General features: G+C 40.6%; 1 protein-coding gene across 2 annotated transcripts; it reads left to right on the forward strand.

Annotated features, from left to right (window-relative positions):
• Nucleotides 1-526: 526 nt before the first annotated feature.
• cdk1 (cyclin dependent kinase 1) lies at nucleotides 527-4771 on the forward strand. 2 transcript variants are annotated; one of them, XM_006630483.3, is made up of 8 exons: nucleotides 527-629; nucleotides 1879-1920; nucleotides 2145-2301; nucleotides 2937-3060; nucleotides 3296-3466; nucleotides 3799-3962; nucleotides 4072-4213; nucleotides 4393-4771. In XM_006630483.3, exons 2-8 carry the CDS (start codon nucleotides 1884-1886, stop codon nucleotides 4504-4506), a joined length of 909 nt encoding a protein of 302 aa, XP_006630546.1. In that variant the 5' UTR covers nucleotides 527-629; nucleotides 1879-1883; the 3' UTR covers nucleotides 4507-4771. The 2 variants fall into 2 exon arrangements, with proteins under 2 accessions (XP_006630546.1, XP_015202015.1); XM_015346529.2 differs by having other exon boundaries at nucleotides 556-633.
• The last annotated feature ends 10622 nt before the right edge of the window (nucleotides 4772-15393 follow it).

Raw genomic sequence — 15393 nt, forward strand, 5'->3', positions numbered from 1 at the left:
CACATTCACAAGAAGGTTGTGTGCAAAATGTCATTAACTGTGGTTTTCTGTCCTTTAAAGTGTTGTCGCGGCTCTATAACATTTATTCAAACATTATTGATAGCATTTCCATGTTAATTTAAGTAAGCCCTTTAATGATACTAAAAGTTATACTGTATATGAAGCCTAAGAAAATATCCGTCTAAACATACTCGTATCCTTTTTTAATCATTTCCCCAACCACTACATGCAAATAAAAAAGCAATAAAAAATGATTATAGTGTATAGTGAAATGTATCATTAAAAAAATACATGGAGAAGTGAAGGTTTACCTGGAAAGTACCGTGCACAAAAAAACATCTACCACCCGCAAACGATATAAGAAACCAAAAATCCTGGAAACACTGTGTGGTTTCCAACCGGGCCCGCCCGCTGCTTTTTTTTTTGCTCATCCTCTTCCGCCGCGCTTTAAAGTCGTTCTCCCGCCCCTAAGACATCCGCCTCCCGATTGGCTCTTTTGAAAGTAATCGAGCTGCCCGATTGCTTGGATTTGAAAGGCAGCGGCGCGGCTAGTTTGAAAGCCCAAAGCTGCTGTTTTCCCCCGGACTGCTGAGTCCAGTGAGAGCGGCGCAGGAGTTACAGCCTTGGGAGTGAGTGCGTTCTTTACCAACTTTTATTGTACTGTTTATTTGTTTTTCCCTTTATATAATCTTAATGCAGAAGTGTGTGAGGAAGGGGAATTTAAGAAATGGGTTAGCATTAAAAAAACGACCCGATACGATTTCGGGTGATCCCGAAGTGTGAACAATTTAAAATAGTGTGAAACAGTTTTTATATATGCATGCATCTTTGGAGAGCATGGAAGGGCACCGGATTATATTTCTTGAGAGGAGCGGTTCTGTAACTGTCTAGCCGAAGCGCCGATGGTAGGACTAGGCCCAGGCTGTATTTGGTGATAATGTACAGTACACGGGTAACCGGCTCGTTAAAAATGTCATGAGCAGGTTCTGGGTCTGCTTTTTACAGGCCATAATCGATACGTGACAAAGGCAAACTAGACAGAATTGAGAATCATTTGCTATTAATTCTGTCTAGATAAAAACAAAGATGCAGGACCGTGCTAACAGGCGTTGCACACGGTAATTATTAACGGTAATTATTTTTTGTATATAAGATAACGAGCTGTCACCTAGTGTTCGACAGTTTCGCATCGTAGGTTTGGCTTGTTGAATAGTCTTATTAAAGGAATTATTATCGCCTCTTATCGGCAGCGAAAAGGCAGGAACGTGGTTCGTCTCGTTGTGGAAGGGAACATGGTCATGCACACGGACAGGCTAGGTCTGCATGACGCTTCAAGACACGTTTACATTTAAAAATAGTACCTTTACTCTTGTCATGCTATTATTTGCTTGAAATACAGACGTTTCCAACTTCCAATCTCAAAAATGACATTTAGCCAAGTAGTGTAAGTTGTCAGGGCACGACCGGTAAGCCCTTTTTCATATAATCACTGCTGGAGAGCGCCACCTACACAAGCAAACACTTCGGTTTAGCGGCTGTGAAATAGTTTCCAGTGTGACGAATCACAGACGTCAGAGTCTTTGTATTTACAGTCTGGCGTTTTTGTCATCAAAATCCTTTGTATAAGAGGTTTTCAACGCCATTGTTTTGAGATAATACGGTTACCAAATCGCCTAGTGTTATTTTCGGTAACAGTAGCAGCTGGTGAAACCAGTTTCGGTAAAATGTCCTATGTTTTGGAAAGTACAATGAAACTGCGTTTATCAAACGATAGAAAGCGACACTTCTTCACACAGCATAGCAATGTTATAGAACAGACAAACCGGTGAGCGACTTATGTCCAGAGTAAAACGGTGTTCTGTGTATATTTTCTTTCAGGCAAAATGGATGATTATGTGAAGATTGAGAAAATTGGAGAGGGTAAGTGTATGCAGACATTCTGTCCCTGGAAAAACAGGTGCAAGCTCAACCAAAACTGTGCTTTTGGTTTGCAAACTGTAGGAAAAACAGTTTTGTTTTGTATAATGCTATGGTTTTAATGGTCTTGTTCACCATGCTTCTTTCTTCAAGAGGGATGTTTGGGCCTGAAGGCTCACTGGCACTTCCCAAGACACTGAAGTTGTGTGTTTTGTTAATTTGTGCAGGTACCTATGGGGTGGTTTACAAGGGTCGGCACAAGACCACTGGGCAGGTGGTGGCCATGAAAAAGATCAGACTGGAGAGTGAGGAAGAGGGAGTTCCCAGCACAGCTGTCAGGGAGATCTCCCTGCTCAAAGAGCTCCAGCATCCCAACGTGGTTTGGTAAGTTAACGCATGCAGTTGTAAAACAGTTCAAACCAGGTGGTATGGTTCTCTGTACTCTGTTCAAAGTACTCTGCTCAGATTACTGTGGTAAAACATCCAATATTCCAAATTTTAGGCCTCCTGGATAAAAGCTTTAGCTAAGCTATAATCTGGCTGAGACGTCAGTTTGCATTTGGACCCGTTTATAGAGCTGGGCATTTTACTGAAGCAATTGGGTGAAATAACTTGCTTAAGTCTCCAACCACAGCGTCTCATTTTGGATTTGACTCCAAAGCCTACCAGTTAAGACTCCAGTACCCTGAGCAACTGCTGCACACTGTTTAATTAACATTAACACAAGACATTGGAATAGAACACCCTTATTGTACGCATGTACTGTAAGTGGAGTTCTTCAAATTGATTGTGCCCCACATACACACCCTCCTGCTTTGTTTTTTCAGTTGTTACTTAATCAGACCCTTAAGTGTCAGTGATAAGTATCGGAATGTGTACAACCAGGATTCTTGTTTTTCTAATCCTTTCTGTCCATCCTGTATAGTGTTATGCAATATGTTATTAAATCAGTAGTAATGAAATATTGAGAGCTTTTCTGTCCTACTCCGAGAGGATTCACTAGATTTTCGTTTCCCCAGCCTTCTGGATGTCCTCATGCAAGAGTCAAGGCTTTACCTCATCTTTGAGTTTCTTTCAATGGACTTAAAGAAATACCTGGACTCTATACCTTCTGGTCAGTACATGGACGCGATGCTGGTTAAGGTATGGCACAATTCATGGCAGCTTGGAAGGGTAGTCTTAATTAAAAAAAAAACTAGGCAGTAATAGTGTAATCACAGCTCTTTGTGATTTCTTGTGCTTGATTTCAATGTTAGAGGAAGGCACTACTTTGTATGGATCCTTGTTTTTCTAATTGTATGCAGTATGTTTTCATTTGTTCTTTAAAGTTAACATTTTCCAATGTTTTTATAAGTTATTGTTCTTTTGTTTCCACCAGAGCTACCTGTATCAGATTTTGCAAGGAATACTCTTTTGCCACTGTAGAAGAGTCCTTCACAGAGACCTGAAACCTCAGAACTTGTTAATAGACAATAAAGGAGTAATAAAGCTGGCTGATTTTGGGCTTGCCAGAGCCTTTGGGATTCCGGTGCGAGTTTACACTCATGAGGTAAGGGAGAGTGAAGGTTTAACCTTCCTTTCTCTCTGTACCAAAGTCTTATTACAGTAAGTTATGTACGTCATGGAGGTGCTTGCAAGACTGCATTTATTTGATTTGATTCACGGAAACCAGCCTTATCACAGGGAAATTCGCTTTAACTGAACAGTCAAAGGTTATGTAAGGGCAGTGTGAGATAAAACTTAAAAAAAGACTTTTAAGGTCAGAATATATTCCCTTGCAACTTTTTATAGCCTACAAACATGAAATGGGTACACATCTTGAAGACTGGTGGCAAGATGTTTCCAGATTTATTCTAACTGGAAATTGCTTTTCCTTGTCAGGTCGTGACACTGTGGTACAGAGCACCTGAAGTGTTGCTTGGAGCTTCCCGGTACTCTACCCCAGTAGATATGTGGAGTATTGGGACGATATTTGCTGAGCTGGCCACAAAAAAACCTCTGTTCCATGGAGACTCTGAAATTGATCAACTCTTCAGAATCTTCAGGTATTGTTAACTAATAACACCATCTGCTAAGTAAGGGTAGAAGCTCAAGAAAAGTGGCATGAATGCATTTGGCAAGTAATAATGAGTAGCTTACCTGGATATTTTGTAGGACTCTTGGGACTCCCAATAACGATGTGTGGCCAGATGTGGAGTCGTTGCCAGATTACAAGAACACATTCCCAAAGTGGAAAGCGGGCAGTCTTTCTGCAATGGTGAAAAATCTAGACGAAAATGGCCTTAATTTGTTATCGGTAAGCTTTTGACTTGACTTTTGTAACTTTTTTTAAATTTAAGATAAGCCATGTGCTGGTTGCTTATGCGATAGGCAATATTATTTCATTTTTAGTTTTTATTGAATACTAGTTTAAATCTAAAATGCCATATCACCCTGCTCAGATGATGCTTAATCCTTTTCTTCTTTTCCCAAAAGAAAATGCTGATTTACGATCCCCCAAAGAGGATTTCGGCAAGGCAGGCACTTGCCCATCCTTACTTTGATGACCTTGACAAATCCAGCCTTCCAGCCAACACCATCAAGTACTGAGAGACCCCCCTTACAAAGACTGTCCTCAATGTTATTGTTAACAAATTATTGTGGATTTCTGTCATTGTCTATATAAGTGTTTTGTTTGCGCCAATTTTCCACTAATTTGTGTTGTGGAGTTTTCCTTTGTCTTGAATTTTATAACTTTTTTTTTTCTGTAAATGTTTTGTATAGATCAAATTTAATCTCTATACATGTCCATATACTGCTTTTTCAGCAGTGATTATATATAGTTTCAATAATAAAGTGCACTTTTGCAAATCTGGTTGTTCTTGTTAGCTAGGGTTTCTATGTTTTTTTAAAACGCACCTGAACCAAAAAGTGTTTATGATCTCTGCTTCTGCTGCATTAGGTTTAAAATGGTATCTGAAGCTGTTGGCTTCCTTCCTTTATCAAACAGAAGTCACTACAGTTGCATGGCAGGTGACGCTGCTACTTGTAAGCTGTTTTAGGTTTGATTCCAGACGGGGCTGCCTTCAATGTGAAGTTTGGATGCTCTCTCTATTTGTTTGAGTTTTTGCGAGGTGCTCCAGGTATCTTCCAGGTTTCTAAAGGTGTGAGGGTTAAGATATTTTGTCTGTATTCCTGAAATGGAGATGCAGCCCTTCTAGGTTGTAAAATTGCCTTTTGCCCTGTACTTCTGGGATGCACTTTGTTTCTGTGTCACTTATCAGGTAGTAGGTAGTCTGTTTGAGACTGTATTGTCTCTAGATGAACTAGCTCAATGTCACCATCAGACTAAAACAGACATTTAGTTCACAAGTGGAAACATTAACAAGTGCTAAGGCCTCAAATTTAGTAAGTCTGGGAGATGCTCAATAATGTGAGTTAAGTGGAGTATGGTTGAGATTATGTATGCTTGTTGTGCTGTCTAGAGGACTTAATGATAATAATTAATTAATAATAATTGCTTACACTTATATAGTGCTTTTCTGGACACTCCACTCAAAGCACTTTACAGGTAATGGGGACTCCCCTCCACCACCACCAATGTGCAACATCCACCTGGATGATGTGACGGCAGCCATAGTGCGCCAGAACGCTCACCACACATCAGCTATCAGTGGGGAGGAGAGTAGAGTAATGAAGCCAATTCATAGAGAGGGATTATTAGGAGGCCATCATTGGTAAGGGCCAATTGGAAATTTGGCCAAGACGCCAGGGTTACACCCGTACTCTTCGAGAAACGCCCAGGGATTTTTAATGACCACAGAGAGAGTCAGGACCTCGGTTTTACGTCTCATCTGAAGGACGACCCTGTTGACGGTATAGTGTCCCTGTCGCTATACTGGGGCATTAGGACCCACACAGACCATAGCGTAAGCGCCCCCTGCTGGCCCCACTAACACCTCTTCCAGCAGCAACCTTGGTTTTTCCCAGGAGGTCTCCCATCCAGGTACTGACCAGGCTTACACCTGCTTTGCTTCAGTGGGCTGCCAGTTGTGAGTTGCAGGGTGATATGGCTGCTTAATGAAGCTGCTGAGGTGTCGCTGGTCCTGCAGAAGTACACATTTGCTAAATCATATTTACTTCATACCAAGAGGATCAGTACTATGACCCAAACAAACTGATGAAGTGACTTAAATTTATTTGTTTATATGCACTTTTGATATTTAGGAGCTGTTGTGCCAAACAAAATGACAGCAATTTGGGTGTCTGTGTAGCAGAAGTATTCTTTATTGCATATGCATCTAGGAGCCAAGCTTTTGTAAGCCAGACTCAGAGAAAAGTACCAAAAGATGTTTTTTTTATACTGTGAAACAAACAAGCTATAGTGACACTCCCCCTAACAGTAATACAGTAATGTCTACATATGGATATACATTACATAAAGTTTATGCAGTGAAGCAGGCTGTTTAGTGCACCTCCTATATACAGTAGCTGTGTCTCAATGAACTTGCCTGGTGACAAACTGTACACATGTACAGATAAAAGCAGAACCTCCCTGTACAAGTTTCTGAGTGAAAGGTGGTATACATGCAGAATAAGCATCTTATAACTTAAATCATATCTCTTGGCTTATTGACAAAGACAGGTTCTACTTTTATGTTCTGGGTGCAAAGCCAACAATGTAAAAGTTAGATGCAGCGGTACTAAGCTATAGCAAAAATATTGGTTTAAATAAAAGATCAACCTTTTATTTCTTCAGTGGTCAACCAACTCTTTGAGAATGCCGGTGACCTGTGCGTTTTTCTAGTCTTGTCCTTTCCTGCAGAAGAAGCTGTACAAAATAAAATAAATTGCAGATGTACAGCTTAAATGAGGTTGATGGTTCTTGTGTATGTTCAGCTTCTCATTGGAGTGGCAGTGACACATGTGGCACCTCTGCATATGAAGATTAAAGTAAAGAAGATCCCTGAAAAAAATAGAACGACCTCATATGCCTATTGCTTGTGCACTCTGAATCTTTTTTAAAAAATGTGCAAAAACTGGCATTTCTAACACTGGATGCCCTTTAAATGAATGCCTTTAAACATATTTCCATGATTCCATGATTTCCATGATTGCATTCTTACCTCTGAGTGCTGGTGATTCCATTAGAGCCCAGACGGAGATTCTTAGATTCTATTTTAATGGCTCTACATACCATTTTGGTCTCCAATCTTCTTTGTGCATTTACCAGTTGGAGGATTGTGTTTGTTTAGTTGTTTATATTGGTAAGATGTGAATAAATGCCTTCATTTAAATTTTGTACAACCTCTGACCACCATTTTATTTGCACAGTTTGCCATCTGCTAGAGTCTAGTACCAGTTTTTAAGGGTAGGTAGTTTAGGATTCTTGCAAAGATCTTTTTCTGCGATGTTCCTCGGTAATGCCTTAATTTAAATTTTGTACAACCTCTGACCACCATTTTATTTGCACAGTTTGCCATCTGCTAGAGTCTAGTACCAGTTTTTAAGGGTAGGTAGTTTAGGATTCTTGCAAAGATCTTTTTCTGCGTAATCTATACCCTCTTGAGGTACGTTAATGCATTGTATAATATATCTGTTTAGTGCCTTGGGGCCAAGGGCAATATGAATGTGTATTTTAGAAAATACATACTTTACAATAAATATGGTGATTTGACATTGAATGACGTGGGTAATCTGAATTACGTTCCATAATTAAGATTGTACACGATTCGGAGCAGCTTTGAATTAGCTGCGTGCAATCGAACTCCCCACTAGATGGCAGTGTAATATCGCATTTCAGCCCATTTCCTCTTCACATTTAACTGCTTGAGAAGTATTCAGGTGCATCTGTTAACTTGGAAAATCAAGCACGTAGTACATTTGATTTGTTGTATTTATTAATGTGACAAATGGAGCAGAGGAGAAGATTCTTTCAGATGAGACATTAATCCGAGGTCTTTACTGCTTGGCACTGTGTGTAAGAACAGGGGAGTGGATATCTGAGCAGATTCTGGTATTCCCCTTAATTCAACTGCTGTGGTAACTTCTCATTTTTTTCAAACTTCTGTTTGGCAACTGCTTGTTGCCATGTGTCACCCAGATGAGTAGTGCACTTCAGTAGGTCTCATACATGTAATTCTCTTCAAGCTTTCTTATCCCCTAAGGGAAGTTGGTTTTATGGCAGAATTCAACTCAAAAATACAAACAAAATTGACATCACCAACAAATAATTTAGTACAAAGTTTGTCAGGAGATAGGAGAGTTATTTTGCATTTTTGGGGAATGACGCTGCTTAAAGGATGAAAGATTTCCAGAGTCCATTACACTTAAGGACATCTCAATGATTTTGCTGCTTAACTTCCGTATTTTCCCTACGTACTGTATTACCAATTACAATTTGCAGTATTGATGTTGGCAAACCAACACATAAACAACCCTTTTACTTAATGATCCGTAGAAAAGTGTTAACATACTTCTGTCTACCATAAAGAAGCTGAGATTCCTATGAAAAAAGGTCTGTTAACCTTTTTTATAAATGGAATTGCAACCTAAGTACTTGCAGTCACTAATCATCTCTGCACTCTGGTTTTTAATTTAAGTTGGTGAGGTGTTGCATTTTTTCCTAAAACCGATATGTTCCTCTGTTTTCAAAACATTTGACATAAGGAATTCTTAGCACTATTTGCTCAATTCATTTAGAAAGGGCCTATGATGTGTTTTGGATCTTTAACAAGCTGACCAGAGCTGCGTCATCAGCAAATGGAATGAAATGTCTGTGCTTGCTTGGTTTGTTTTGAGATCAAAGGCACTGGTCATATATAAGAAATTATTCTGTAGAGTTTATTATTTATTAACTATTTAAAGTTTGTAATCAATGCTGGAAATAGGAAAAAAACAAATTTCTGCTTTCGAGCTTGTTGTAACAATATTTAATGTTGAAATAGTAGTGTGGGAGATATTCTACATGAGAGCAGTAGGCATATTTCCAGTACGCGTGATCTGATCATTCAGAGTGGAGAAATTATAGGGGCATGTCTTCATCGCAGGAGTTATGCTCTTGGCCCAAGTTACTAAATGGGTGAATTCTGAAACATGTCATTTTACTCTTCAGACCTGTTGAAATATTGCAATTTTCAATTCAATTCAAATGTATTAGTCATTATACTTACACAGGTGCATAGTATAGTGAAAAGTGTTTCTCATTAGTCAATCAGGTGCAGTATATAAATAGAACAGAAGATAAGACAGTAGACAGTAACACATTAACAATAACAGTGTAATAACATAACAATAACAGTGTAATAACATAACAACGAACAATTTAACGAACAAGCATACTTGTGTCCTGTATTGGGACACAAATGACATTTTATTCTGCAAGTGCACTCCACAGACATGTTGTATATTTCATCCTTCTAGTGGGGGTTAACCTGAACACTACTGTTAATGATTTGACCTTCTTGCAATAGACTGTTGGCCACTGCAGAAAGATGCAAGTGAAGCCCACGCTGCTTATCAGGTGTGCTGGTTGGCCAGCACCTGTCCTTGTCAAACCCACTGACAAGTGCTTGTTTCAGTTCTAATTAGCGGCCATGAACACAGCCTGACAGGAAGACGACTGGAATACAAACAGATGTCCGGGTGAAGAATTGCAGCTGACCTCAGCGCTTACGAGATGTGTCTGCTGGTGAGCTGGTGATAAGTTCCTGGACACTGATCCCCTGTCACTCTGGCCATCAGTCTTCCCATAGCAGGGTAAGAGAACAGTAATGAAAGGGGACTGACAGGCCCCTGGAATATGCTTATTAAACTCTTATAATTATACCAGGCTGAGCCACTTGCTGGCATCTCGTCCAAGGTGTAGTCCTGCCTTGTCTCTCTGGTTCTTTCCAGACTGCCGAGAAACGGGGAGAGAACAGTGCTTCTGATAGATCTGGCTTATTCTTTCCTTGTCCAGGGGGCTCAAGGGTTCCCTGTGCCATTTCTTCTGTGGGGAATCCGCATGTGCTCACAGTGTCCACGTGGTTCTTTTTTTTGGTTACTTCTGGTTTCCTCCCACAGTCCTAAGACATGCTTTTTAGGTGCTTTAGCACCTCTATGTGACCTGTGATGGAGTGGTGTCACTTCTAGGGTGTAGTCCTACCTTGCACCCTGCCTGTGAGGTTAGGCTTTAGTTTACCTTCACCGTCTGTAGACAAAGTGGTGAAAATGGATGGATGAAGCTGTATTCCATTTTTTGTCAGAGATGTGACATTCCTTACACATGCACATACAGTTGTATGCAAACGTTTGGGCACCCCTGGCCAAATTGCATGTTTTGTTGATTTTCTAAGTGAAAAGAAGTTAACAAAACCTCTCCAGCCAACAAACTTAAACATATTTCTGCAAATCTTAAATGCACAGTTACTATTTATTTGCTGAATTTAACAAATTGAAAAAAATAAAACAGTTAATGTTTTTAGTACTTAATCCACTGATATACTAAAGGTTTCTACAAGCAGAAGATTTCAGATCGAAGATTTCTCACCTTTCTTTAATTTGACTGAAGTAAGAAACAGTTGAATAAAATAGTGCCAGTTAAAACTGTATGTTTAGCTTTGACAGTCAGTTAATGACACCTATACCTGGAACAGGGCAGGAGTTTAAAGTGTAGATCCTGACAGGATATAGTCACAGGTGCTAAGCCCTATTCAACAAACAAGCACACACAAGTTCTGAGTGACCGGCATTAAGTTCACCACAGTGTTTACATTGCAATTGATGTTCATTGCTCAAGACTTCAACTCAAATGTTATTGGACACTTGTATGAGATCATGGGTCATTCAGTCATATGAGTCTTTCATACTCTCAAAGTGCAGTTGAATCCATTCGTACCAAAAGGCGAGCAATATTACACTGCAAGAGCATGGATTTCAAAGCACTTACTACCCACATGGCAGCATTCCCCTTCGAGTCAGGTGTGTCAGCTGTGAAGGCTGCGTTACCAGATGGGGTTTCTCTTTCATGTTTACCTTGTCTGCTTTGCCACTGTTTTCAAGTTGTCGGCAGTAACCGAGTTTGATTTAGAGCAGGGGTGTCAGACGTATGGCCTATGATCTAGGCTACTTGTTTGGCCGGTACAGCAGTTGCATTTAGAGCCACAAGCCATGATTCAGTTAGCACCTTGTCTGAGCCTGAATAGCCCACATACAAAGCTGACCCCCTTAGTGATGCTACTGTATTCGTTCAAATGGATGCTCTGTGATTCTCTCCCCCTTTCCAGTCGCAATGCTGGTCTTTGATGTTGTAACTGATCTAGCGTGACAGGGGCATGTGTTTGCACGAAAAACAGTGCAGACAAAGTTTGGCACTGTGAGACCTACAGTACAGTGTATGCATTTTCTCCTCATTGTGGACCAACCTCAACAACTCAACCATCACTGGTATCACTAAACCTGTTCCAATTTTTATTATCTGAAAAGACTGGTGAACATTGTAAGAGGGACTGTTCTCTTCTTTAACGAGTTTGCAAATAATATTGTGTAGCCCAAGAGAAGTTGAGAAATGTATATCTCCCTGTAGAATTTAATGGAAAGCTGGCTTGATTTGCACAAGAGGTAGTCATTGCCAAAGAAGTTTAAAGTTAATTTTGGCTGTTTTTACATTGCCGATACCTTAGCAAATGGCATTCTGCATTTTCAGTGTTTATTTCTTGTCACACAAGTTCCCTTTACCCTCACATTTTTCTGAAGAGAGTACGTTCAGGAAATGCTGGACTGGCACATTCATATTTTACTGCCACGGGTGGGAGTGTCAGGTTTTATTAGCGTGCCGAACAGTTGCTTCTACATGTGGTCTTTCTCTTTAGGTAATTACTGTTACATAGTCTGAAATGCAATGTGCATCAGTGAGAAATGACAAAGGTTGTACTACAGTGCTTGAGGCTACATCAGTGTGGTGTGTGTACAACAGGAGAGAAAAAAGAGCAAAGCACATTTTGTTTATTGGATCCATTTTTTAAACCAAGCTTAATTTTCCCTACTAGCTCTCTTACAATAATACTGTATTTAAATTAGCACCAATTTAAAAGACCCGTGTGGTGGCTGAAAATAATTACACATCTGTCATTTCTTCTGCAAGCTACGTCCAGAGATAATATAATCCACCATCCCTGGAGCCAGATTTCAGAAGAGTTTCTTTCAGAAAATGACCAAAAGCAGCTTTTGCTCAGCTCATCTGATAATTCACTGCTGTGCTTTAGCCCTTCAACAAAGCCTATGTGCTTTTGATGAACACTAGTTTAACATGCTTTAATCTCTCATGCAAGGCTATTACTGGACGCCCAGACATACACACAAACTTATAAACGAAACCTGAGAAAGTGACGTCCTGGTTTTATTTTTCTGAGGCAGGTTATGCAGTTAAGTTAAGATAAGACAGAAGAACTGGAGAGAAGAATAATGTTTGGTAAAACAAAACAGATCTGTTGCCCTGAAATCAGAATCATTTTTTCAAAGTATCTCTGCAATTTAGATTGCTGTTTCTATATGTAATATATTGTTCTCTTTTTTGTGGCTGAAAGGGTATTTGTTAGAAATACCCATTATTTTTTCATCTTCAGGGAATAGGAGAAATGTTTATATAACCTTATTTACAAATACAGTACATATCTGAAAAAGAACGCCCTTTCCCTTTGTGACACAACTGTTCAACTACCTTGCATACTTTGGTGTGTGTCTTGCTTCATTTTCATGCTAGGAATCGACCTGGCCTTTATTCTGTGAGATTGATTGTGTTGGAACGCAAAAACCATTTTCAATATCCAGAGCAGCCCACAATAAAATGACCTTTCTAAAAACAGGAAGATTTTGATTTACCAGACTGAAATGGATTCATCCTCTGACATTTGGCCTTCTGTGTTATATCAGGCCAGCCTGTGGCAAACTGCTGCAGAGCTGCGTTTCAGTGCCAGGGGATTGACTTGCCTTTCCTGTTCCATGCCTCTTCTCCCCCCCAGGGGTGTTGGTACCAACACACACTGTACTCACAAGGAACGCTCTTGTGTTCCGGTTGCTCCCGTCCTGACTCCACCTTATGAAAGGTGCCGCCACGTACAGTATTTTGCTCTTTCAAGCTAGTAGAAAGCTCGGGGGTAAGACGTTTGACATTAATTAACTAATGTGTCAGGCTTGCGAACTGAAGAAAGAACAGAAAAAAAAATATTTTTCTCTCTGTAAAAGTGTGTGTCGTAATGTCAATCTATTCCAGTTTTCTAAATGAGCACACACAGGAATGTGGATTCTGGGGTGTGGAGATTCATTAGGTTACTTAAAGGCTTCTGTAATCGTCATCTATAAGCGTGTGTTCAAATCAGGCTCAGAACATGGATATTTTAACCACACATGAAAATGATACCACAACGGGTCAAAGCAAAATCACCACCAAAACAATAAGGCATTTCATCTCAAATGAGTTTTGAAAAAAGATGGCAACCTTTTCTTCTTAAAGATTAAACTGAGTGATGGACCAACAGAGGCACCAAAAATTTGCTGTCCTTTACATGAACAAATAATCAACAGCACAAAGCACTGCACTTGAAAGCATTTGCCAGGTCTTTATGAATTTCTTACAATTATAATCAAAGAGCAGAATGTAGCAAAGACCTAATTAATATCCAATAGCCTGTGAAGCCACCCCTCTACATTAGGAAAGATGCACGTTCTTATTATAGCCACCTTAAATTCTCCATGGCTGATTAACATTTCTATGCAAATCCCTGAATCTTATGCTAATATCTCTCCACATGCACAATAGAAAAAATATAAACCTATGGCCGTTACCTCACTGCTGTTTGCCAAGGCTCTAACTTTTTCTTTTCTTTGAATCTAAGTGCCCACAATATCCACTTTCAGAACCATTTTGTATGAGACAGCACAGCTCAGTAAACTGTGTCAAAAGTCTATCATTTCCTCTTACAAAGGCATAAACCACTGAAATCCAAACAGAATTCCCTACATCCTACTTAACCATCTATTAGAGTGTGAGATTAAACTGTAATATTTTGGAGCTTAGCTGTGTTCTAGTAAACTGCTAGCTTTGTGAAGCATCTAAAAATAGATTAAATGTGGGGATCCTCTGTCCTATGAGTCAATTTTTTAAGGAAAGCAAGAAGGGGAGTATAAATAAAATATTGAACCAGTAAAAATACGCATTTATTTCTGAAATCAGTAACATATGACAAATGTGCCAGCATTTCAGTCTTCACACCAATTATATTCTGATGTCTTTGACTGGAAAATATTTCTCTAATATAAAAAAGCCATGTCTTTGACTGTTGAGTATTTAATGCACAGCTCAATCTAGTGCATATCGTATGAATAATTGTCACCTTGCTTTAATCAAAAGCCAGGGTCTAGCTACATGTTGCTTGTTTTGCTGTAGTTTTAATAACAGAATCATTTGCACAGTGTTATGCCGCAGCTGGACACAGCCGTGAGGGTGGTGATTTGTGAGAACCCAAGTGCCGGAGACCGGGGAGTGAAAAGTGAAAGGTGAGAATTGTCACGAACACGGACTGAGATCCGTGTCAGGTCTTGTAGTAGACCCTATGCGATGCAGTAAGAGCTGGAGAAAACAGGAGGCGTGGTAAAAGGAACACACAGGGGTTTAATAGTGCACAAAATAATAGTGACAATCCGTGAGACAGTGAACGGGGAAGACAGAACGGCATCCAAATCCAAACGGGTCCAAAAGCAGGTCAGGGCACAGTCCGAGAGTCCATCAACAAGGAATCCATCCTGGGACGTGACAAGGTTAAAATCCCCGGGAGGGGGGAACACACGGACAGACAAAACATGGAGGTCCAAGGGTGACGGGGTGAGATCCTCCAGACCCCGGCTCAGGAAGCGGGAGGTGTCGGGGATGAGGCCTATGCCCTCAGGAGACGGACGTAGGGTTTCCTGGTGCTAGGCGGGCCTCGTGACATCTTTACCCTAATGATGAGCCCCGAGGACTGGAGGAGCTAGTCATTAAATAATAAATGCTAAGAGGGGTACACCTGGGGAGCTTAACAATCACAAGGACAATAATGGGAGCAGTGGAGCGCCCTCTAGGGAGGGATGTCGGGCGTGACAAGAATGAGGTAATGGATTACTGGCCAGCGGGGCTTCATCAGCCCAGACCAGTCGGAAATGGGGAGAAACGACGATCCCTGGGATAGAAAGGTTGCTATACACAGCCGGGGGGCAAAAGGGAGTCTCAGGGAGAACCCAAATAGCGGGAACCCTGAAAGGAACAGAATGGGCTTGGAAGGGCAGCTCTCAGGAGTGTCAGAGGTGCAGGCAGGCAAACTTGAGGGTCGACGCAGTCAGGAATGTGAAGGATAAGTGTGGAAAGAAGTGCTGGCCAGAATCGGAGGCTGCTGCGTCAGGCAACACAGAAAGCAGGCTAGGAGCTAAGGCTGGAGTGTTGGGCAACTCCAAGAGGCAGCTTGGTGCTGAAGCTATTGCACCGGG

The sequence above is a fragment of the Lepisosteus oculatus genome, chromosome 4 (assembly GCF_040954835.1).
Source record: "Lepisosteus oculatus isolate fLepOcu1 chromosome 4, fLepOcu1.hap2, whole genome shotgun sequence".
Classification (NCBI taxonomy): Eukaryota; Metazoa; Chordata; class Actinopteri; order Semionotiformes; family Lepisosteidae; genus Lepisosteus; species Lepisosteus oculatus.